Genomic DNA, 19,811 nt, shown 5'->3' on the forward strand with positions numbered 1-19,811 from the left:
ACGCGCCATGGCGAAATGCGAGATAAAGGCATCGATTTCTTATTCCAAGGACACGGTCGAGGAGCCCATGCTGAGCCTGCAGAGAGTTGCTGGCCTGAAGGTGAACAAGAGTATTTTCATGGAGATGTTTTTCACAGAAACAGGAGGTAATGGGTCACCTCACCACGCTGTGCCCAGAAGGTGCTGCAATGGCTGTGCATAGGAAGCCTGGTCCCGGAGCAGTGCCCAGCACCCTTCTCCCAGGGCAGTGTTTGGCCCTCTGAAGGCTGATGCAGAGCTCCTGCACACCGAGCAAACACCCAGCCCTGGGCATCGGTGTGTGGGAGTTTTCTCCCTTCTGGCATTTAGGCTCTGGCCTGATCCTCAAAGCCACAACATCCTCTGGAAATCCTGAGCGGGGCTTCCATCAGCTAGGGGAGCAGCCTGTGGAGGTTCCTGCCTGCCACTGAGGGTGAGAGCTGGAGGACTCACTATTTGCTCTCCTTAGAGAAAAGTTTAATTCCTGCTTTAAGCGATTGGGTAGCAATACAGTTACTTCTATTATGGTTTATATTCCAGCCTTTCTTGCTGCTTAATTAGTGACTTGGACAGAAGGAAGTCAGTGTTTAGGAGCTATCAGCGGGCAAGACTATGCTGTGCATTGTAGGTTAAGGGCTCACAGTAAAAACACATGCACCAAAACCACACACAAACTTGATTTTGCACAACTCTAACAGCAGTGACTCAGCTTGCCCCAAAGAAGAGATGGCTGAACGTGTTCCACCTGGCCCAGAACCTTCACCCAAGGGTAAAATATTAAGGCAAGTACATTACAGTCAGGCCACAGGCAGCAGCTGTCTCAGATTATTTCAGCCTTGCCTTGGAGGTGAGGAAATCAAGCAGGCTGAAAGCCCTGCCAGGGATGCCAGCAGCCAGATGAAGATGGGCAGGTGAGAAGTCACCCTGCATCCCACATAGGCTGTGGCCAGCTGCTGAAGAGGACCCAAGAATGAGTGAGAGCTGATTGAAATTTTAATTTGTTGTTGTTGTTGTTTTGTTTTTGTTTGTTTGGTTGGGTTTTTTTTTTGTTTTGTTTTGAGGTTTTTTTCTGTTGTTTTTGTAGTGGTGTCCCCATGGCCAGGAAACAGAACAGAGATGCTGAGATGTTTCACAGGAGATGAAGCCCAGCAAGAGAGTCGAGCTGGGAAGACATGGAGCACAAACTGTAGCTCTTGACTCTTTCACATCTTCAACAGCATTGAGTAGAGCCTTCCTTCTGTTCCATTCAAGGTCAGGCTGGGCCCAAAGTTCACAAAAGTTAACCCTTGCATGCCTGGTTAGTCCAGGGCATCTGGAGTAGCTTTGACAATGTTCTCAGCTAGCTGAGATAGGCAAGTCAAACCCAGCAAGTCTGCAGAAAAGGGTGCCTAAGAAAGACATCTATACTAATCCAGGCAATCCTAAGTCTGATTTTCTTCCCATTCATACTGTGTTAGCTGGTTGTGACCATCCCCACTGCAAGTAAGAGAAGACCAATACTAACTGGAGTGGCCAGGCATGACAGGGAGTGTTTCCAGGCAGCACTCTGCCCTTTTTCCCTTCCTAGGTTAGAACAGGATGATCTCTCTCTGGTGCATTTATCCCTGTTTATACCAAGTGTGTCTGCAAGGCAGAGCTGCCTTAAGGCTACATGGCCTGCCAGCACGGCAACTAATGGCTTGCAGAGCAGCTGAAGGAGGAGAAAACAGAAAGTCCTGCTGGGTTTTCTCAAAAAGTCAGATATTTAGGAGGAATTAGCAGCAGCCACACCTTTCCTTGGAAAGGGTGGAAGTGCTGGAAGTGAGATGCAGTTTTAGGGCAGCAGAGGAGAATCAAAGGTAGTGCCTGTAGTGTGCAGCACTTTGGTCTCCCCTACATGCTGATACTATGCAGTGTTCACAGCGGGAACAAATTGGTGCTGAGGGATAGCAGCTCTTCCCCATAGCCTGGAGCATGGGCTACCCATCAGGTGCTTCTGATCTGGAAGTTTTCTTTTGCTGCTAGGCCCAGCACAAAAACAGGAGAGATGTTTGTTATCTTCTGTCTGGTGGCGCCAGCAGTTGAGCAAGAGGAGTGGGAGGCCGGTTGCTGGCTTCTGTATCCGTGCCATTCAGAGCTCCCAACTTATCCCGCTGGGTGGGGGACTTGCAGGCTTGGTAGCATTCCTGGTATGGTATATCTCACCTTTTGTTTCAGTGTAATTGGTCTGAAAGGGGAGAAAGGATGTAGCATCTTCCACCTCAAAGGGAACAGCTGAAGATTCATTATGCTCCCGGAGCAAATGCAATTAGTAGATTTGCCCTGATTCCCCCACAGCAGCAATGCTGGCAGCTCCAGCCGGTGCCATTGGCCCTCTCAGCTGAGGGTAGGCAGGTGGCCAGGCAGCCAGGCTGTGTTCAGGGCCCTGGCAGAGTGCAGGTCACAGCTGCAGGGGCAGTACCACAGCTCCCGGTGCAGATGTTCAAGCAAACAGGGAGGAACATGCGTGATGCCAGCTGAGCAGGGCAGGGTGTGTGCTCATTAGCCAGGATTTCTCACTCCCTGCAGCGCCTGGGTTTGGTGCAAGCACGTTTACTTTCCCTGCAGCCTCTCAGGAGGCTCCAGAAGGGTGGGTAAGCTCAGGCTGCCAGAGAAGCCCAGTGGCAGCACTGTGGGCTTGTGGCTGGCAGGGCGGACTTGGCAGTTTACTGGGCACAGGAGACATCATTTGCTCATGGCTGAACTTTTGGAAGATGCACGTGAACATCATTCTCTTCGTAGCTATGAGTGAGATGAGCAAAACCCCCCTGGGCTGCTCTGCTTGCAGAGATGCTGAGAGGGCTGTGTGAGTCACCTGGAGAAGCAGAGGGCACAGCCAGTTTCAGAGAAAGTCCCTGTGTACTTCGTCCCACCCCTAAGAGTCACTGTCGGGGCCACATTTTGGTGTGGGGATGGTTATTCTGAAAGTATTTGCTCAGACCACCTCAAAGTGTCAACCACACATGGCTCAGGGCTTTCCTGGGGACCTTTGGTGACAAATCCCTTCCCTGCAGCTGTGCAAAATGAGTCCAGTGATCACCACACTGCTGATGAGGAGTTCACAGCCTGCCTCATCCTTTCCCAGTGCCACAGGCTGCCCATATAAAAGACTTCATTTTCCCTTTAACCTGTTGGGCAGAGCAAGGAAGGATGGGCTCACACTAGAGTTTTTCCAGTGTAACTGAGGGGGGGAAAGCCTGCTGTGTGAGGCGGCTGTGGGCTTTCCCCACTTAGACAGTGAGTCTGTCCCCCCACACCCAGCTCTTCTGCTTGGTGGAGTTGGGCTGTGCCCTGATGCTGTAGGCAGGTAACTGTCACAGAGTAGATAGACGTGAAACTACCCAGTTCCTTCTGCCTCACCCAGAGCCAGAAGGGTTTTTTGAAAACAAAAATAAAGGGGAAAATACAGTCTCCACCCTTCCACCCATTTTGGCCAGTAAATCAAATAAAACAATCTCGGAGCTGGCACCACAGGAGCGGTGAATGCCAGCTCCCAGCCTCTCACACGAGGTGTCGAAATAAAAGGAGATGAACAAACAACCCCCAGGTGCCTGGGGGCTGCAAACTGGTTTTAAGATGCTGGTGGGTTGTTTTTCCTGTGTGGTGGTGGAAGCAGACCCCCACAACCACCCCATCACCGGATAAGTGGCCCCCATAGCACTTGGCTACCCCTGGGACATGGGCACATGTTGATTTGGCTCCATGAGAAGATCTTCATGCAGAAAAGCATGTCACCATAGATGATTTTTATGGGCATCCTGGCATGGGACGATGCAGCCAGTGACTAACAACATGGTGAAGGGGACATCAGGCTCAGTTATCACCTCAGATGTGCCTGCCCAGCAGTTTCAGGAAGCCTTGCAAGGATAAGCCTGGTGCCAAGGTGCCCCACTGCAGCTGGAGCCTCTGCCCTGGATGGGCACTCTTGGCCCAGGCATGTTTGATTACTGTGACTAATGAGTCTTTAGAATATGGGGGGGTGGGGATTGAGGGGGGAGGAGGGACTGTTCAGTGGTTTTCAAGTCAAAACTGGAAAACTTAGAGCTATGTGCACTCAGAGGTGGCTCTGGGTTTACCATGAACAGACCTTGTCATGGGTGCAACAAAGATTTTTGCAAAATTTTTGAGGGGGTTCATGTTCTCCCCTCTATGAGGAAGATCATAACATAGCTTCTTCTTCACCTTTGCTGTGGTGCAGTTACAGCACCGTGAGCAATTGGGAGATGCTTTGCAGGGCATTCACAAACTTCTTCACAGCTTCTGCCTCAATGCAGTCAAATTAACCACTCTCATTGCTTGCACTGGGGCTGCCCAAGGCACATTGGTGGAAAGTGATGGCCTCATATCTCCCTAAAAAAAACCCAGGGACCAGCCTTTAACCTGGTGCTTGCAGAAGCACTGCAAGGAGGGGATGGTGATGCTGGGCTGCACTGAGATATCAGCCACACTCCTGGCACTGCTGGGAGCAGACAGGCCGGTCCGATGCAATGTGTTACCCCTGAACTTGGGACCAAAACCACCCCAAGACCATTGCAAAAAAGCCATGTGTGATAAAAGGGTACTTTTTCCCAGTGTTTTTCCCCGTGTGCCTCAGCTGTTGGGCTCGCATGCGAGGCCGTGCGGGAGCTGCTTATCGGCTCAGCCCATCGCGGCAGCACACTGACGGTGCCGCTGCCCATCTCTGCGCTTAATCTCATTACAAATAAAGGAGGGGTAGAAGCTAAACTGAGCTCATATATTAATTCCCTGTGCCCTGCCCTGCTCAGCTTCAGGAAATACCTACTAGAATTGCCAATCTCGTTATCCAAACCATCCCTGGAAACGATCATTAGCTGCCTTGCTCCTTTGCCAAGCGCGTCCCCTCGCCATCCTGGCTCCATTTTGCCCACAGGGCCCCCACGGTGCCTGCTCGTGCCAAGGCATGCACTGCAGCCACCTGCACCTGCACCCTCCCACCTGACCACGGCCGAACGCCCTCCCCTGAAGTTCACCAGTGCTCTCACCCAGAAACAAGGTGAGGGTGGCCAGGCAGCTCTCCAAGTCACCCTGTTTTGCTTTGTCAAGTTCCTTTAGCGTGCTGGACTTATTTTTGGTGGGGTTGGATGGTGGCCAGGAGGCTGGAATATGTTGACCTTTATGACTTTTTTTTTTTTTTTTTTTTTGGTACGTAACAAAGTTTTGTTAAATGAGAAGGAAACAAACTTGGTGCCAGCTTTCACTGTGTGTTTAAAACAAGATAAAAGTAATCCTGGGCGGGCCATGGTACCCACTAGACCTGTGGAGACAGCAATTTCCACTGGGGAAAAACAGACAGGTGACCCATGCACACTACACTGTGCTTCAGGAAGATACTAGGAGGCCCTGTTGCTCTCAGTGGCATCTATTGCACCTGTCCATGTGGATCCTGAGGCTCAAAGTGAAGACAGGGCTGTGCTTGGGGTGAACAACAATGTGGGATCTGGCCCTGTGCATGCCTACGCTCCATTGGTTCTGGTGCTGTTGCTGGCACCAAGGCATCTGATACATGGGACCTGGGTGCCTGCTGTGGAAATGGAGTGATGGGAGGAGAAGCACACACATGTGCCCATCCACACCTGGCAAAGAGCACAGTGTTGTGGGACCTGGCCAGAGTCATACCCCAATGCACAGACAAGCAGGAACATTTCCCACAGGTAAAGGTGGCTCTTATAGTGGGGTGTGGGTAGAGGAGCAGTTGTGGAAACAAAAGACATACATACTTCTTTCCTTTTTTAATATAGTTCTTCCCCAAAGCAGGACTAGCCCATTTTTATCTCACTGCCAGCTGTTTTGTTCTTTTTCCCCCCAGGCTGGGCAAGGGTGTGGACAGGAGGAAACAACTCTTTTTTTTTTTTAATGACAGTTTTTTAATGGGAAGATGTTCCGCCGCCTGTGAGTGCTCAGTTTGGCTCTGCCCAGCTTTAAGCAGGAGGGATGAGCAGTGCTCAGTGCAAACTCCATCTCCTTCCTTTGCCCACGTCTTCTCCCCGGCCAAGTTGCTGCAGCTTGCAGGCAGCCAGCAGCCGTAATGCGAAGCTGACAGACCAGTGCAGGCTCTGCTCCCTCCTATGACTACAGTGCTTCCAAGGTGGGGATATCCTTGCTCAGGGGCTGGCCAACCTTACATAGAGAAGTCGGTGGGGATGGTGCCACCCAAATTGTCCACCACCAGGTCAGAGAACAAGCAGCAGGGTGGGGACACAGCAGGAGGGATGCAGCTGTGGGGTGGGATGGAGTGGCAGCAGAAGAGGTTTTCAGCCAGGCTGATTGCTTGCAGGGCTTGTGGCTGGGGCTCCAAGGGTGATCAAAGCTGCTGTATTTTGCTATGTCATTCTAGAGGCTGGGAAATAAAGTTGACACATAAAGGGGTCCAACTGCACGATGTTTTATAATTTATCATACTCCACCTTGGAAATAACAGAGATTAGTCATCATCCAGTGGAGTTGTTGGAGACTGCCTTGTCCACATGGCCCAAAGCCTCCACAATATTGGTGAGGTTCAGTGGCTTAAAATTAATGCCTTAGAAAGTCTCTTAGGCTAATGCCTATGGAATGTCCAGGTTTGATTAGATTGTAGCCACTGGACAAAAAAAGCTTTAGGTATTTCAGTCTTGGTTATAGATTCAGGAATTTGTAAATACCCACAAGTTTTATTTTCAGGTGAGGTTTCAGGGGTGAGCTTTTGGCTGGAGGGAAGCTGTCAGCAGCCACTTGCAGTAAGGTATTTAAAGCCCAAAGGGGTTCAGCCTCAGACTTTCTGCTGGCCTCTATTGGAGGGTTTTTTTCTCGTACAAGGTGTTTTCCATGCACCTACCCTCTGCATGAGGCATCAGGTGCCTTGCTGGGCTATCGTGACCCCTGTTAGACATTGCTGCCCACACCTTGGTGCCTTCACTGCCACCGGCTCTTCACAGTCTATTGCTGCATCCCTGACTGCAAAGTGCAATGATTCATCTTCTCCTTAATGAAGGCATCATTTCATCTGTATTGTCCTGAAATATTACTGACTTCCCTGTGCTGAGACGTGCCTGTGGTACAGAGCAGGCTCCTCCAGTGTCCCCACACCACAGCAGCAGCCTTCTGCGAGGGGCAACTAAACTTGGCTTGAGCCCACTTGAACATCAAAACAAAAGCAAAGCTCCTTGCTAGTAAAGATCTCCTGGCATTGAGTAATACCATGCAGGGCTTTGCATTCAAAATTATATCCACACCCAAACACGCACAAACACACAAAACCATGTCAGTTGTTGTTTTAAATACTTTTAAATTCCATTATGTTTCCTTCATGAGTTGTTTTCTTTTTTTTTTTTTCCTCGTTGACTGTCATAAATCAACCTGCTAATCCCACTCTACATGTATTATTATTAGGAAGGGCATGGCAGAGTGAACAAGGAACTAAGGCATGGTTCAACCATCTCCTTCTCCAAACGGCTCCTACTGCTGGTGATAGAACTGGGAAATGTATAACAAATGGCCAACACTAAGTGGGTTGTGCCTCTCTTTGGTGGCCAAGCCTTGGCCAGAGGAGCTCAGAGCTGGCCTGGGAGCCATGAAGTGTGCTCTGAAATGCACATCAGCTTTGTGCTCAGTGGTGTGACTACAGACACTGCCTCCCTGGGGAGCTGCTTAGTCCTGGTGCTTTGGGAAGCAGCAGTTATCAGACTGGCAGGGCAAGAGAGGAATAACAACGTGAATCAATGTAGCAGGAAGCAAAAATGTAAGTGCATCAGGTTGTCCCTGGGGCATATTTGACCAAGGAGGAGTGTTATACATTCAGTATTGTTCTCAGCTTTCTTTTTCGAAGGATACAGGTGCCCTGCAGGCACTCTGAATGTGACCCTGACAGCTCTAGCACATGCCAGGCCCCTACATCAAATCTCAACATTGAAATTAGTTTCTCAGAGGCCGAGCCACCCTGGTGACAACCTCCCAGTTGGATACAAAAGAGACCCAAAAACCTACATTGTATTTTGCTGTGTGTCTCAAAGAGCTCTGGGACTTGCTCCTGTGAGCCAATAAACAGTGTGCCAATAAACCTGGCACCCATCTCTGCTGTTGCAGCAGAAATACAAATCCACTTCTGAGCTAGACTTTGCCAAAGCAGAGAGCTGAAACAAACAAAGAAACTGTAAAAGTGCCTTTGACTCACCACATTGCTGTTTCCTGGCTTCAGCCTGGCACAGGCCACCAGCAGGTCCCATCAGCAGAGCAGCGTGGTGAGCAGCATGGCCCAGGCAGCCTTCTCCCGTCTTGGGAAATTGTTTGCAATTGAGTCCCAAAATGTTGCATCCTTCTGAGGTTGCTCCACACTTCTGCACCAAGGCCGTTTCACCCAAAGTGTCTGTCGTGCTCTGTACACCCCAGCAGAGCACAGGGGCTGCAACTCCCTCTTCCTGCTCACCAAACTGCCTGAAGCATGTCAGTGGTATGAAAGTTACTGCACAGCTGGATACAGAGTAATGGAGATGGACAGGCAGCCAAAAGCACATACACATTTAATCCTGTCCACACTGGTGTCTCTGACACTCCTCCAGCATGGGAGGGGTGAGGGGTGCTCTAAAGTCTGGGGCAGGAAACCCCAAAGGGACAGGTAATATCATGAGGCAGACCCCAAATTCCCCAATCTCTCCTTCTACTAATTGACTAAAGAAAGACAAAGACAGGCCCAGATGTGTTTAGTTTATTTCCTCTGGATTTAGACACAGCTCTGGCTAACCACCACAGCAGCAAACCAACCACGACCAGTGCCAGCCCCCCATCTCCTCACAGGAAGACCAGCTGGTGGGATCCCTGGAGCCCTGGGAGGGCTGGGGCTGCACTGAGGGGGCAGCTCTGCAGGATGCACTTGGGCAGATGTGGTTGTGGCACAGAAGGTGCAGCATGTAGGAGTCAAGCCTTGGATGCAATAGCGAAGTGCAGATGGAGGGACGATGAAATGGGTGTCAGCTCTCCAAACTGACAGCTGCCCTCCCCTTCCTCCCCCCAGCTTCTCCTCTGGCTATTTTGAAAACGGGGAGGGGGTTAAGCATTTACAGAAGAGGGTCTTTAGCAGAGAAGGGTCTCTGAAGGCAGAGATCTGTGGGCAGTTCTTTGAGGAGCCAACATGATCAATCTTTTCAACAGTCTATGATGGAGATAATCTCAAAGAAACAAACCATGCTGGTGACTCAGAAACACCCAGAGCTTTGTCCTCTGCAGATTCAGCATCAGAGGAGGTGCAGCAAATGACTCTTCCAGCATTTTCTAGGTGGTAATGGTGCCCTCTTCATAGTCTGAGCATTTGTTTTTCCAGATGCACTGAGCTCCCCTCTGTCTTGCCCAGGACCAGCTTTTAAGGAGGTCTCTACAGAAGGACCATCTTGTCTACAGCCTTGCAGCCTGAGAATGGATGGGAAGAGTGTGCTTCTGAGCCTGGAAGGCTTGAATAGGCACAAGCTGCAGGAGCAAAGAGAAAAGACAATTCTCTATTGCAGATTTTAAGTTCTGGGAATGTCAAAGCTGGCAGAGGGAAGCAGAAAATGACTGAGAAAGTGCCAATGCAGCAGGGAGCTGAGCAAAGTTGCTCAAGGATGAGAACTCCAGCAAAGATCCCTGCAGTGTTTTCTGGAGACATTGAATTCTTGCAGTAAATTCAGCAGTAAAGATTGCTGCAACCTTCCTTTTAGGAAGTAGCACCAGAAGCAGCTGTTAGATCAAAATAAAAGTTGTCCCTATCTCTGGGACATGGGCAATTCTGTGACTCAATGCTTGTTCTGACTGAGATAGAGGCCGCTCTGATCCCACACACAGGAGTAAATATAATGGTTGGAGAGGGATGATTTACTGGCTTAGCAGCAGTTACTTGCCTAGTAAATCTCCTGGATAGGTGACAAGTGCTTTCATTGCAACACCCTCTCAGAACTACTCTGAGCAAATAGATGCTACCACACCATGGACATCTACTGCTTCTGCACCGTCAGGATGGAAGGATGCAGGCAGGACATCCAGAGTACAGAGCTGCATCATGATCAACCAACACCATGGCACTGTAACTTCCTAAGCCTTTCAGCTGCTTTCCAACACGGACCTGGAAATTACGGGGTTTACTATGAACTTTGGGGTTTACCAGCAGCAGACTGGGCTGGCAGCACAAAGGATGCAATGTGAAGCAGCTTCCTTCATGCTTCCCAGGCCATTAGCCTTCCCAAGAGAAGGGACTGAACACGAGTGACAGACCCTTTTTCACCAGAATCAACTGCAAATCACATCCCTTCATCCCTGTGCACAGCTCATACTCCTGCTCAGCAGCTGATTTCTGGAAAGTCTGCTCAGAATTAATGCCCAAACACCAGCTTTGCATGGCTACCAAGGTATATGCATTTTGGTAGGACCTGGACCTTCCTTTGTTTTTCCCCCTAAAAAGCATATTTCAAATGGTGAAGAACAGCCATTACTGATTTGTGCTCCAGTTTTCACAAAGCAGCACTGCCCAGGTCTTCCGCCAGCACTTAGCAGGAGCAGGAAGACTGGTCCATTAGCATACCTGAGACATTTCTCTAGCAGATGCTAAAGAGAAGCAGCTATTTTTGGTTGAGGGAGAACAAAAAATAGGTCCTCCAAGGGGGTAAACTGGGCCCGAATGAGTCCTGAGAAGTGCTAGAGAAGAACAGGAAAGGCTGAAGGCAGAGTCAGCCCCGCCAGGACATGCTGGCACAGAGATGAGGGTCCCAGCAAAAGCTGTGCTAAACACAGAAGAGGCACTCTTAAAACTCCACAATCATATTAACCTGTTAATTTATACAGTGTCTCTGTACAAAAATAGAAGGGTTCTAATAAGATTAACAATATTAAATAAATATTTAATAGAAAAAGTCTTTGGCCTAGTTCATAGCTCATCCTTTGGGTTTATGTTCATTTCACTGGGTCCTAGATGCTCCTGGTCCAACATCGCGATCACTTCGTCTGCCTGGATTCGCTCCTGCAAGAGTGGAAGGGGAGAAATGGTAACAGCAGAGCTTCAGTGCCTGCTCTCAGCTAATTCAGTGTGGCTCAGCCTGCTGGGAGGACACACAGCAAGGATTTCACAGCAGTGTATTGAGAGGATGGGGAACCTGAGCTGGGAATTTGCTGGGCAAAATTAATCAAATCCCTTTCCACCTCAATACCTAATTCCGTCCTCCCTTCAGGACTGCAGTAGCTGGGGCAGAGTTGATGTACTGCAGTTTCCCATCACACTCCACTGGCAGCCACTGCCACAGCATCCCCTCCTCCTGTCCCCTCAGCATGATTTCAAGCCCCCTGGGCAGGGCTGATCTCCCACCATACAGGCAACAAGCACAGTGGATTTACCACTAGCACAAAAAAGCTGAGAGACATTAAAGTACATGACTGAAAATAAGCTTTTCCCAAAACCTCACAGCCCACCTGCATCACAAGGCAAAGGCACCAGGGTTTTGCACTCTCCCTGCATTTAGTTTTGCTTGGTCTTGTAACTTTTATTCTTGTAGACCAGAATTGATACCAAAGGGAGGTAGGGGCTGGTACATCAGCCTTTTAAAACAGAATCTGGAGGGTGCCTGGTGAAAGGCATCACAGCCCAGATTTTCCAAGGCATCTTGGGTTCCCAGACCCACAGACTTCAGGTTGACAACATGTCTTTGAGGACTCAGCAGCAGCGACACACCACTGAGCTGTGGATGGCTCTGGAGGAGTTCCCCAACCATCAGGCTATTACCACTAGGTGTCAGAAATGGCCAGCCCAGCCCTGCACGGAGCCCTTCCACACCTCACTCAGCACCCCAGCCAGCACTTCACAGGGCAATGGGTGCCCAGGAGCATGACTGGCAGGAAAAAACAGTCCCAGGGATAGCAGCTCATATGGTGGGAATGCTGCTGTGGGGGTGTAGTGGGGGGAAAACAGATGTGCTGGGACTGGAGAATAAGATGGTCCTGGTTCCTGTGGGATGGTGGGTACCCCCCTACTCCCCCTCAAATCATGACGGAAGGACTCACCAGCTCTCTGTAGAGAGGGTCCAAGGTGAACCAAAGAGCCACAGCGCATCTCTGGCCTTTGGTGACTGCCTTCACCCCGTGGGGGTTCTCGCCGCCCGACGAGAAGCTGATCATTCGCCCGCACTTGGGCTTGATGGAGGCCTGTGGGAAACAGGCAAAACCAGGGTAGCAAGGAGAGCACACATTGGCTGTGGCTGGGCTCGCTGTGGTCCAGGGCCTGGGACCTTACTGGGTATCTCTCTGTGTCGCCCCAGGACCTGGTGAGCTGCTCTGGAGGACATGTAGAGCTCTGGGCATGGTTGAAAAAAATGCGTGGGGTAAATAGGGAGGTGTCAAGCTTGGTCACGCTGTGCAGACATCAAGCAGAAAGGACATGGAGTCCTTGCAAAGCCTACAGGTCACCACCTAGAGCAGAATGGGGCCATGGCATAAGTCCAGGGGGGTTCAGGCTAAGCCTGGCACAGCTGTGCAATGCCTCTTTCTTCTCTCTGCAGAGTCCACAGGAGGTATCCTGTAGAACCTCAGGGGCAGAAGTGCCAACCAAATCAACCCTCAGGCACTTAGGTAAACACAATCTACCCTCTAGCACCTACCAAACTCCAGAGCACCAGCATGGTGCCCAGACCTCTGTCCAACAACAGAGGGGGTGCCCAGCTTCCCAATGGCTCCACACAGAGGTGAGGGCTTGTGCCTGAGCCACATCCCTCTTAGGGTTTTATGTCCACTACTGTGACCCACTGTAGCACAAGAGACCCGAGCCAGGCACTGCATCTATATGGAAGCACCACTTCATGTTTGGCCACAAGATGGGGTGGAAGCTCAGCAGTCCTCCACGCAGGGATGACTAGCAGCCATCCCTCTGCCTGCGCTGGGATGATGAGAACCCCTGATCTGTAGGTTTCCTGCTTGGCACAGAAAACCCCTCAAAGTGAACAGAAGATCTGTGCACTTCTGCCAACATGATTTTTTATGGGCTGTTTGCAAGGTAGGAGCCACGGGCTGCCTGGGGAAGCCCAGAGCCCCTGAGCACGGGCTGCCTCAGAACAGCATTTGGTCCACAGCACCCCCTTACCGTCACGGTTTTGGCGTCCATCTCGGTGAAAATGAACTCGCCGCCTTCAAAATCCGCGTTCATGTACAAGAGGGCACTGGGGGAGGAAGCAGGAAACCCCTGTGACAGGAGCAGTGGGGAGGGCTCAAGGCTGACCCCTGCCTCCAGGACAGATCCCACATTGCTCCATCAAGATATGTGTGGGGGTCACCCAAGCTGCTCTGATTTCAGGGACACAGCTGAGAACCAGCAGAACTCTCCTTGGGTAGGGAGCAATTCTCAAAACATCCCCTGGATCCCACCAGCTCTCACCCTCCTGTTTTGCACCAAAAACATCTGACAGACACACAGTCCTGTGGGCCACAGCTGGGATCTCCCAACCCTAAAATATCACAGAGCCATTGTAAGTAAACCATGGCATCAAGCTTAGCCACAATGCTTTCTGGCACCATAAACTACCTGCTGGATCTCACTTCTACCATGGCTGGGATGTAGCAGCTTTAATCTTATGAAGCAAGATGCCATGACTTGGGGAGGGTTCCTGGGTGCAGATCTCCCTTCTTTCCTTCTTACCTGTAATCCCGAAAGGTGTAGGCAGGAGGCTCCTTCCAGCACTCATTGGCTTCAGGGTCCAAAAGGCAGTTGTCAGCATGGATGGGGTGGCTCAGGTCATTCCTCCTCTCCTGCTGGCCTAGGCAGGACCATGTGGAGGAAGGGGGAAGGGGAAAGGGTGGATGAGATGGAAATGCCATGCTCTGTGAGGTCCATCATGGAGTGGGAGCCTGCCCCGTCCCCACTCCGGGTGGTGTTCACAGATGAGAGGAGAAAAGCAAAGGCTGGGGAGAAAAGGCAACATCTGAGGACTCAGATTTGCACAGCTCTGCTTGTTCCTTACTGCAGGGAAGCGAAATGGAGAACCGTGCACGGGGTGGAGAGGAGAAGGGACAGCAAGAGGAGGCAAGAGAAGAGGGAGGAGAAAACAGGAAGAGATGCAGACATGAAAACCAAGAGACATCCCAGAAATTAGCGTCTTTTGGACAGCAGTGCCCACCCTTTGCTGCTGTGGGGATGGTGACTTTGCCCGACCCTTGGCCACCAGTTCAACCATCATGCAAAGCACAGTTAATCTCAGGCCTGGGACCCCCACTCATAAACCAGGGCTAAATCCCTCCCTTCCCCCAGCCCTGCCCTGCCTCTGGCCCCCCGAGCCCTCACCAGAGAGGGCAGTGCGGCACACCAGGTGTGTGTAGGAGAAGTAGAGGGTGGAGTTCAGCATGAAGTAGGACTGGACGATCCTGCGAGCCTTCTCGCTGATGTCGTAGAAGAGCCGGGCACTCTTCAGTGGGACGCGGCCCTCGTAGCCATACTGGGCAAGGAGAAGGGGCAACAGAGGTCAGTGTCATGTGCCCACTGGGAGGGACAACATGGGAGAGGAAGAGGAGGAGGAGGGAGCTCTACCTTGAGGGCTTTGAGGACGGTGGCTCCTTCAAATCTCTCGTTCGGGGTGTGGGGGGAGGTTTTGCCCCTGTAACCATCTCCAGCCAACATGATCCCCTGAAAGGCATGAATACACAGCTGGTCAACTGGTTCATCAGGAGAGGGGGAGCTGCAGTAGAAGCACCTGGCACACTCTTCCCCAAATTCCCCAGGGCTGCATTCACAGGGACAGATGAGTCTGGTGGGAAGGTGCTGAAGCTCTCTATGAACATGGATGATGGATATCAGCCACCCACTCCTGACTGGAGATGTTCAGGCACCCTCAGTCCCTTCCCAGACTCAGTTAATGGTGAATGAGAAGGCTCAACCAGACTTGTGGATGAGCATCCTCTGGGACTGTGTGAAACATGGGGCAACGAGCTCTTTCTACACAGGCTCCATCTTGCAGCATGTTTCTAGGAACAGCCTGAGATGGAGCAGCAGCTCCTGTGCTGCAGTTATGGGTGTGCTATGGGGATAAGTATCTGCCGGCTCTTCACAGGCATCCTGGCATCAGTTGCAACACTCAAGAGCGAGGTATGAACCCAGAACCTCTCCAAGGGCTGGTCACACGTTCAGCTATCACAAACCTGATGCTGGGGAGAGCATCAGGCACTCAGCCCAGGTGGCAGCCATGTTCCCCCAGGGGCATTGCCAACTCACACTGGCCACCCTGTGCAGCTCCCGGCACTGCTCCTCCGAGATGACGTTGTCCAGGAGCACTCGCTGGGTGCCATTCAGCTGCTGCGAGTTGTAGACAAACTTCACATCGTTGTAGAGAAGTGGGCCCCCTGATGAGAGACACAAAACAACCCTGCTGAACATGCCCTGGCCTTGTTGACATCTTGTACCGTGACTGAGGGCCAGCTGAAGTGACTCAGGTGTGCAGCCAGGGAAAGAGCTTCACAGCTTCACAGCAGAAGTTTGGCATCCCATCAGCAACAAAAGAAACAGAAGCAATGGGAACGCTCAGAGATGAAATCAATTTGCTGCAAGAACATCAGCATTTTCCACCTCCTCATCAGCTGCCTTGCAAACACAGGGACCACAGCCTGAAAACGCCAGAACCTGATGGGACACAAGGAGAGAGGTGGACAGTGGCTAACTTGGCCCTCCTGCCCAGTTGCCAAAATCATCAGAGGCCATAAGTTTCCATTGGACTGGAGCTGTGTGGATCTTGCTGGCTTGGCATGCAAAGCCACTCTCTGCAATTGTCATCAGTGGGTTTTTTGTCATTTACACACACAGAAAGCCTCACAAGTGCTGAGCTTGCTCTCCTCCAAGAAGGGGGCTGGCAGTGGGTGAGCCAGAGGAGTCTGAGGACAATCCTCCACTGAGGGAAAGGAGTTGCCCTGGCTGTCCCTGCCATCCCTCACATCCTGCCTCCGAGGTGCCTCCTTCTGCCTGCCAATGGCTTGGCTGCATTTTGGGGGTCCAGGTAACATCCTTGGAATGGGAATATAGCAGTGGCTGGGCTTTCACACTGCTGAGCTCCCACCTGGTATGGGGCAACTAAGCCTTACCACATGCTGAGCAAACAGGTAAGGAGAAGAGAGAGATTAGCTTTTTACCAGGGGTTTTGCTCAATCCCCATCAAATTTTACTGATCAAAAAACCAGGGCAAAGCCTCTAAATTACCTCTAAATTTTCTGAAGCTTCTTCTCTGCGTCTCCTCGAAGAGAGAAAATGAAATAAATGGTAACAACAAAAGCCTAAACCAGATTTTTCTCCAGGAGGAAGGTGAAATGCACCTAAGCTGTGAGGAAAATTATGCATTGTCACAGAGAGGCAATGAAATAGAGGAAACAGAGCCAAGGAGCTCCTCTCTCACCACTTGGTACAAAGAAACTTCTCTGTGACACTGCTTTTATAATCTCTACTTTTCCTGTCTATTGAGGCACACTGTGTTTTTGGAAGGTCTCCTCGGTCTATGGAGGACACATAACCCACATAACAGAGCCCTGCCACTATCCCAGTTTATTTCTGAAGAGTTAGGTTTCTTGGAAATGGAGAAGATGGGGCGTTTCTGATGTTCACTGTGCTGATCTTATTGCTTGATAATAACATTTATTGCAAATGCAGCTGGATCAGAAACAGGACTCTCAAATCCAAACTCCTGGCACACACACTCCAACTCAGGCCTGAGTTTTCCAGCTCAGATGTTGCTCTTCCCCAGCCATAGGCCCATGAGGGATGGAAGGCATCACTGACCACTTCCACCATTTCTTCTGTTTCTCACAGGAAACCAGCAGAGGTGGCCCTGTGCCGTGAACACCTTGTCCCATACCAGCAGCACACTCCTGCCTGCCTTCACTGCCCCCAACTCCCTCTAAGGACTAACAGAGAGAGACCTGTTTCCTGTGCCTGTGCTCTGTGAAAAACACCCCAAAGAAACTGAGGAATTTTTTTTTACTTTTGGGAGTGAAGGAATTGGCAGAAAGAGGAAGGGGGGAAGGGAAGAAGTACAGAAGAGTACAAAATTAAAATGGACTTTTCTCTTTTGGCCTATTCTTTTTCCAAGTGAAAAGAGAGAAAGAAAAAAAGACAACAGAGAAAGGTAGCAGCTGGATGGACAAAAATCCCATTTTCTTTTTGAATGGTTTCAGTTCTCTTTGTAAACAAAAACATTCTGCAAGTAAACCAGAATAAAAACACAGAAGAAAAAACAGAAAGAAGCACTCTGAAATTACTTGGTTATAGAGGGCAACCAGGCCAACAAATATAATTCAACCAGCTCCTGGCTTATGCAAGCTGTTTGGGATCTTCCTGTGGTATTCACCTACTTTATGTATGGCTAGAGAAGGGATAACAATACTCTGAACACAGCACTGAGCAGCTGGAGACAACTTGGGCTGGGGAAAGCTGTGAAATTCCCAAAAAAGCAAAACCATCTATTGCATTACAGGGAGGTTTAATTGCCTGCTGCTGTGTAGCTGGCTCACTGGAGACACAAGACACCTCTTGGCTTGAGACCCCACTGTTTTGCAGCAAGAAGCCTGCTTTGGTGCTTGGCTACAATATTGTTATTCAAAATTGTTATAGGGAAAAATCTTTAGTAGAAGATGTTATGGTATTTTCTGTGGTTGCTGAAAATGTGCTGAAATCAGTTGAATGTCTGCCAACAGGCTTAAAAACAAGTGACTTGATGTAAGCTAAGACATGAAATCATAAACCAGTCTGCAAAGAGAAATGGTTGCTAACATGGTGTGATCCAGCACATTTTGCACAGCATTAGGACTGTTACTTCCAGAATCCATCCTTCTGGAGCCCTGACAATAGGGAACATGTTTATCTTATAAGCATCTTGAGGCAAGACTACTATTTGCTGGTGCCACTTTCCCTATTGTGAGGAAGACCCAGTCTCCCACCTTCACCTCTCAGGGCTCTGTACTGAACAGCTCAGCAGGTGGGAAAAGCAAGTCCAAGGGCAGAGCAATGCTAGTGGGATCCACAAACCCAGAAATGCTGTGGCAGCATTGAAGACTTCTCTGTCTCTCAAACAAAACTTCAACCCCCTGAAAGATGAGTGGCCCTCGTTGCTCAGCAGCCAGCCTTTGCAGTCTGCAGTCTGCAGCAATAGGAAAAAATCTCCTGATTTTGTTCATCAGACTTACCCTCCTTCAACTCTCGATCTGGCTTTGGCATGGGTTTCTTTGCCAGGGACAGTCGAGGCCCATCCTCTGGTTCACTGCTGATACTTGATGGGACACTGAGGAGCAAGAGAAAAGAGGAACATCATGACTTTGGCCACAGGTCTCCAGTTCTTGGACTTACGCTTTTGCACCCTTTGCAAACTAACATATGAAAAAAACCAGGCAAATCAGTGCTTTGCACAAATGTCACAACTATACAAGTTGAAGCCCTCACTCTGCCCCGTGGCAAACTGCTTTTCTGGTAATGGGAACAGTTTCCACCAGCAAAGCACAGACAGCAACAAACCTGAACAGCACCACTTGCTCCAACAATCAAGTTGCCTCTAGACCATTGCTAGTTTTGAGGCACTCAGCTAAAAATAAGGTCCTTGTGGGAATCTTTGCCATGGTAAGGGGCAAAAGGCCCTAATTCAACCATGATGGTGTGCTGGGGTAGATGGGCAGGACCCTCCCGAGTGGCAGGCTGGTACCCCATCCATAGGCACTTCCCTTTCACCCCACTGTGTGGAATGGTGAAGCCATGGGATCAGCTGGGGCGGCTGGTGGCTCACCTGTGCTCATCCTGGCGGGCTCCATACCTGTTCCAGTAGTTCTGCGGGAAAAGAGAGAGGTCGAGCTTCTTAACTTAATGCTCCAGCTAAAGCCAGGGAGCTACCTGCCCTACCTTGCACCCAGGAACATCAGCCAGCCTCTCTGGATCCACCCCATATAACTTTGGGCAACTGATTGAGGTAACCAGATCGAAAATGTAACCCCAAACCGAACTGACACAGTAAGATGAGTTCACAGGGAGTTCAACTTGCCCAGCTTTCTCTGTCTCAACCCATCACCATGGCAGTGACTGAGACTCAGCCAGACAGCATGGCAGGACAGTTGGACTAAGCTGCATCTGCATCTCTTTCACCCCAGAACAGCCACCACCCTTGCTTTGCCATCACCATTTTCCCACAGGGAACAAACCAAGCCAAGATCCAGCTTCTGAGTCTCTACACAGGACTGGTTTTATAGGAGAGAGGAGAGGGGAAGCTGGTCCTGTAGCTGTGAACTCCTAAAGGTCCTGGGCACAGAACACCCAGGCATTACCGGCTCTGTGTAGGCGTATCCAAGGCCGGCCGCAGCCACCTGCAAGAGGTGTGACTCCAGCTTATGGCGCTGCAGGAGTGTTTTTGCTTCCTGAAAAGAAAAGGAAAAGGGGAGTAGTTGCACATGCAGCTTTCACAAGACACAGACAATGCACCTCTGCTTTAGAGGGGTTTGGTTTTCATGCCACACCACAGACTCCTGGGGGGTAAGGGACGCTTGGAGTAACCCCAGGCACAGGGCTGAGCTGCTCGGTACATTACAGAAAGGATATTCAGCAACTCATTTGAGAAGTCTGAATCCCCAAAATACATGCCCATAGCTGGCAGAGAGTGCTGAGCACCTTGGAGAACATCCAAATATCTGGGTAAAAGGCTGGCCAGAGAAGCCCCAGCTGCAGAAGGGGGTCAGGTTCAGGCTGGTGGGGCAGGGACCCCGGCTGGGCAGTGCCTTGGGTCCCCATGTGCAATGCAGAGCCCAGGGCTTGGCTGTGGGTGGGTTACAGC

The 19,811-nt window shown here is 50.5% G+C and overlaps 1 protein-coding gene across 1 annotated transcript in view; it reads right to left on the reverse strand.

Moving 5' to 3' along the window:
* Positions 1-8,925: 8,925 nt before the first annotated feature.
* Positions 8,926-19,811, reverse strand: part of P3H2 (prolyl 3-hydroxylase 2) — a 68,572-nt gene continuing 57,686 nt past the window's right edge. The window contains exons 6-15 of the mRNA XM_032698382.1: positions 19,309-19,398; positions 18,777-18,817; positions 18,187-18,281; positions 15,236-15,363; positions 14,555-14,650; positions 14,312-14,462; positions 13,670-13,787; positions 13,118-13,193; positions 12,046-12,186; positions 8,926-11,011 (exon numbers count right to left, since the gene is read on the reverse strand). Coding sequence (XP_032554273.1) covers positions 10,919-11,011; positions 12,046-12,186; positions 13,118-13,193; positions 13,670-13,787; positions 14,312-14,462; positions 14,555-14,650; positions 15,236-15,363; positions 18,187-18,281; positions 18,777-18,817; positions 19,309-19,398 — 1,029 coding nt within the window. The 3' untranslated portion in view covers positions 8,926-10,918. The remainder of the gene's footprint in view (positions 11,012-12,045; positions 12,187-13,117; positions 13,194-13,669; positions 13,788-14,311; positions 14,463-14,554; positions 14,651-15,235; positions 15,364-18,186; positions 18,282-18,776; positions 18,818-19,308; positions 19,399-19,811) is intronic.

Source organism: Chiroxiphia lanceolata, chromosome 10 (genome assembly GCF_009829145.1).
Source record: "Chiroxiphia lanceolata isolate bChiLan1 chromosome 10, bChiLan1.pri, whole genome shotgun sequence".
Taxonomy (NCBI): domain Eukaryota; kingdom Metazoa; phylum Chordata; class Aves; order Passeriformes; family Pipridae; genus Chiroxiphia; species Chiroxiphia lanceolata.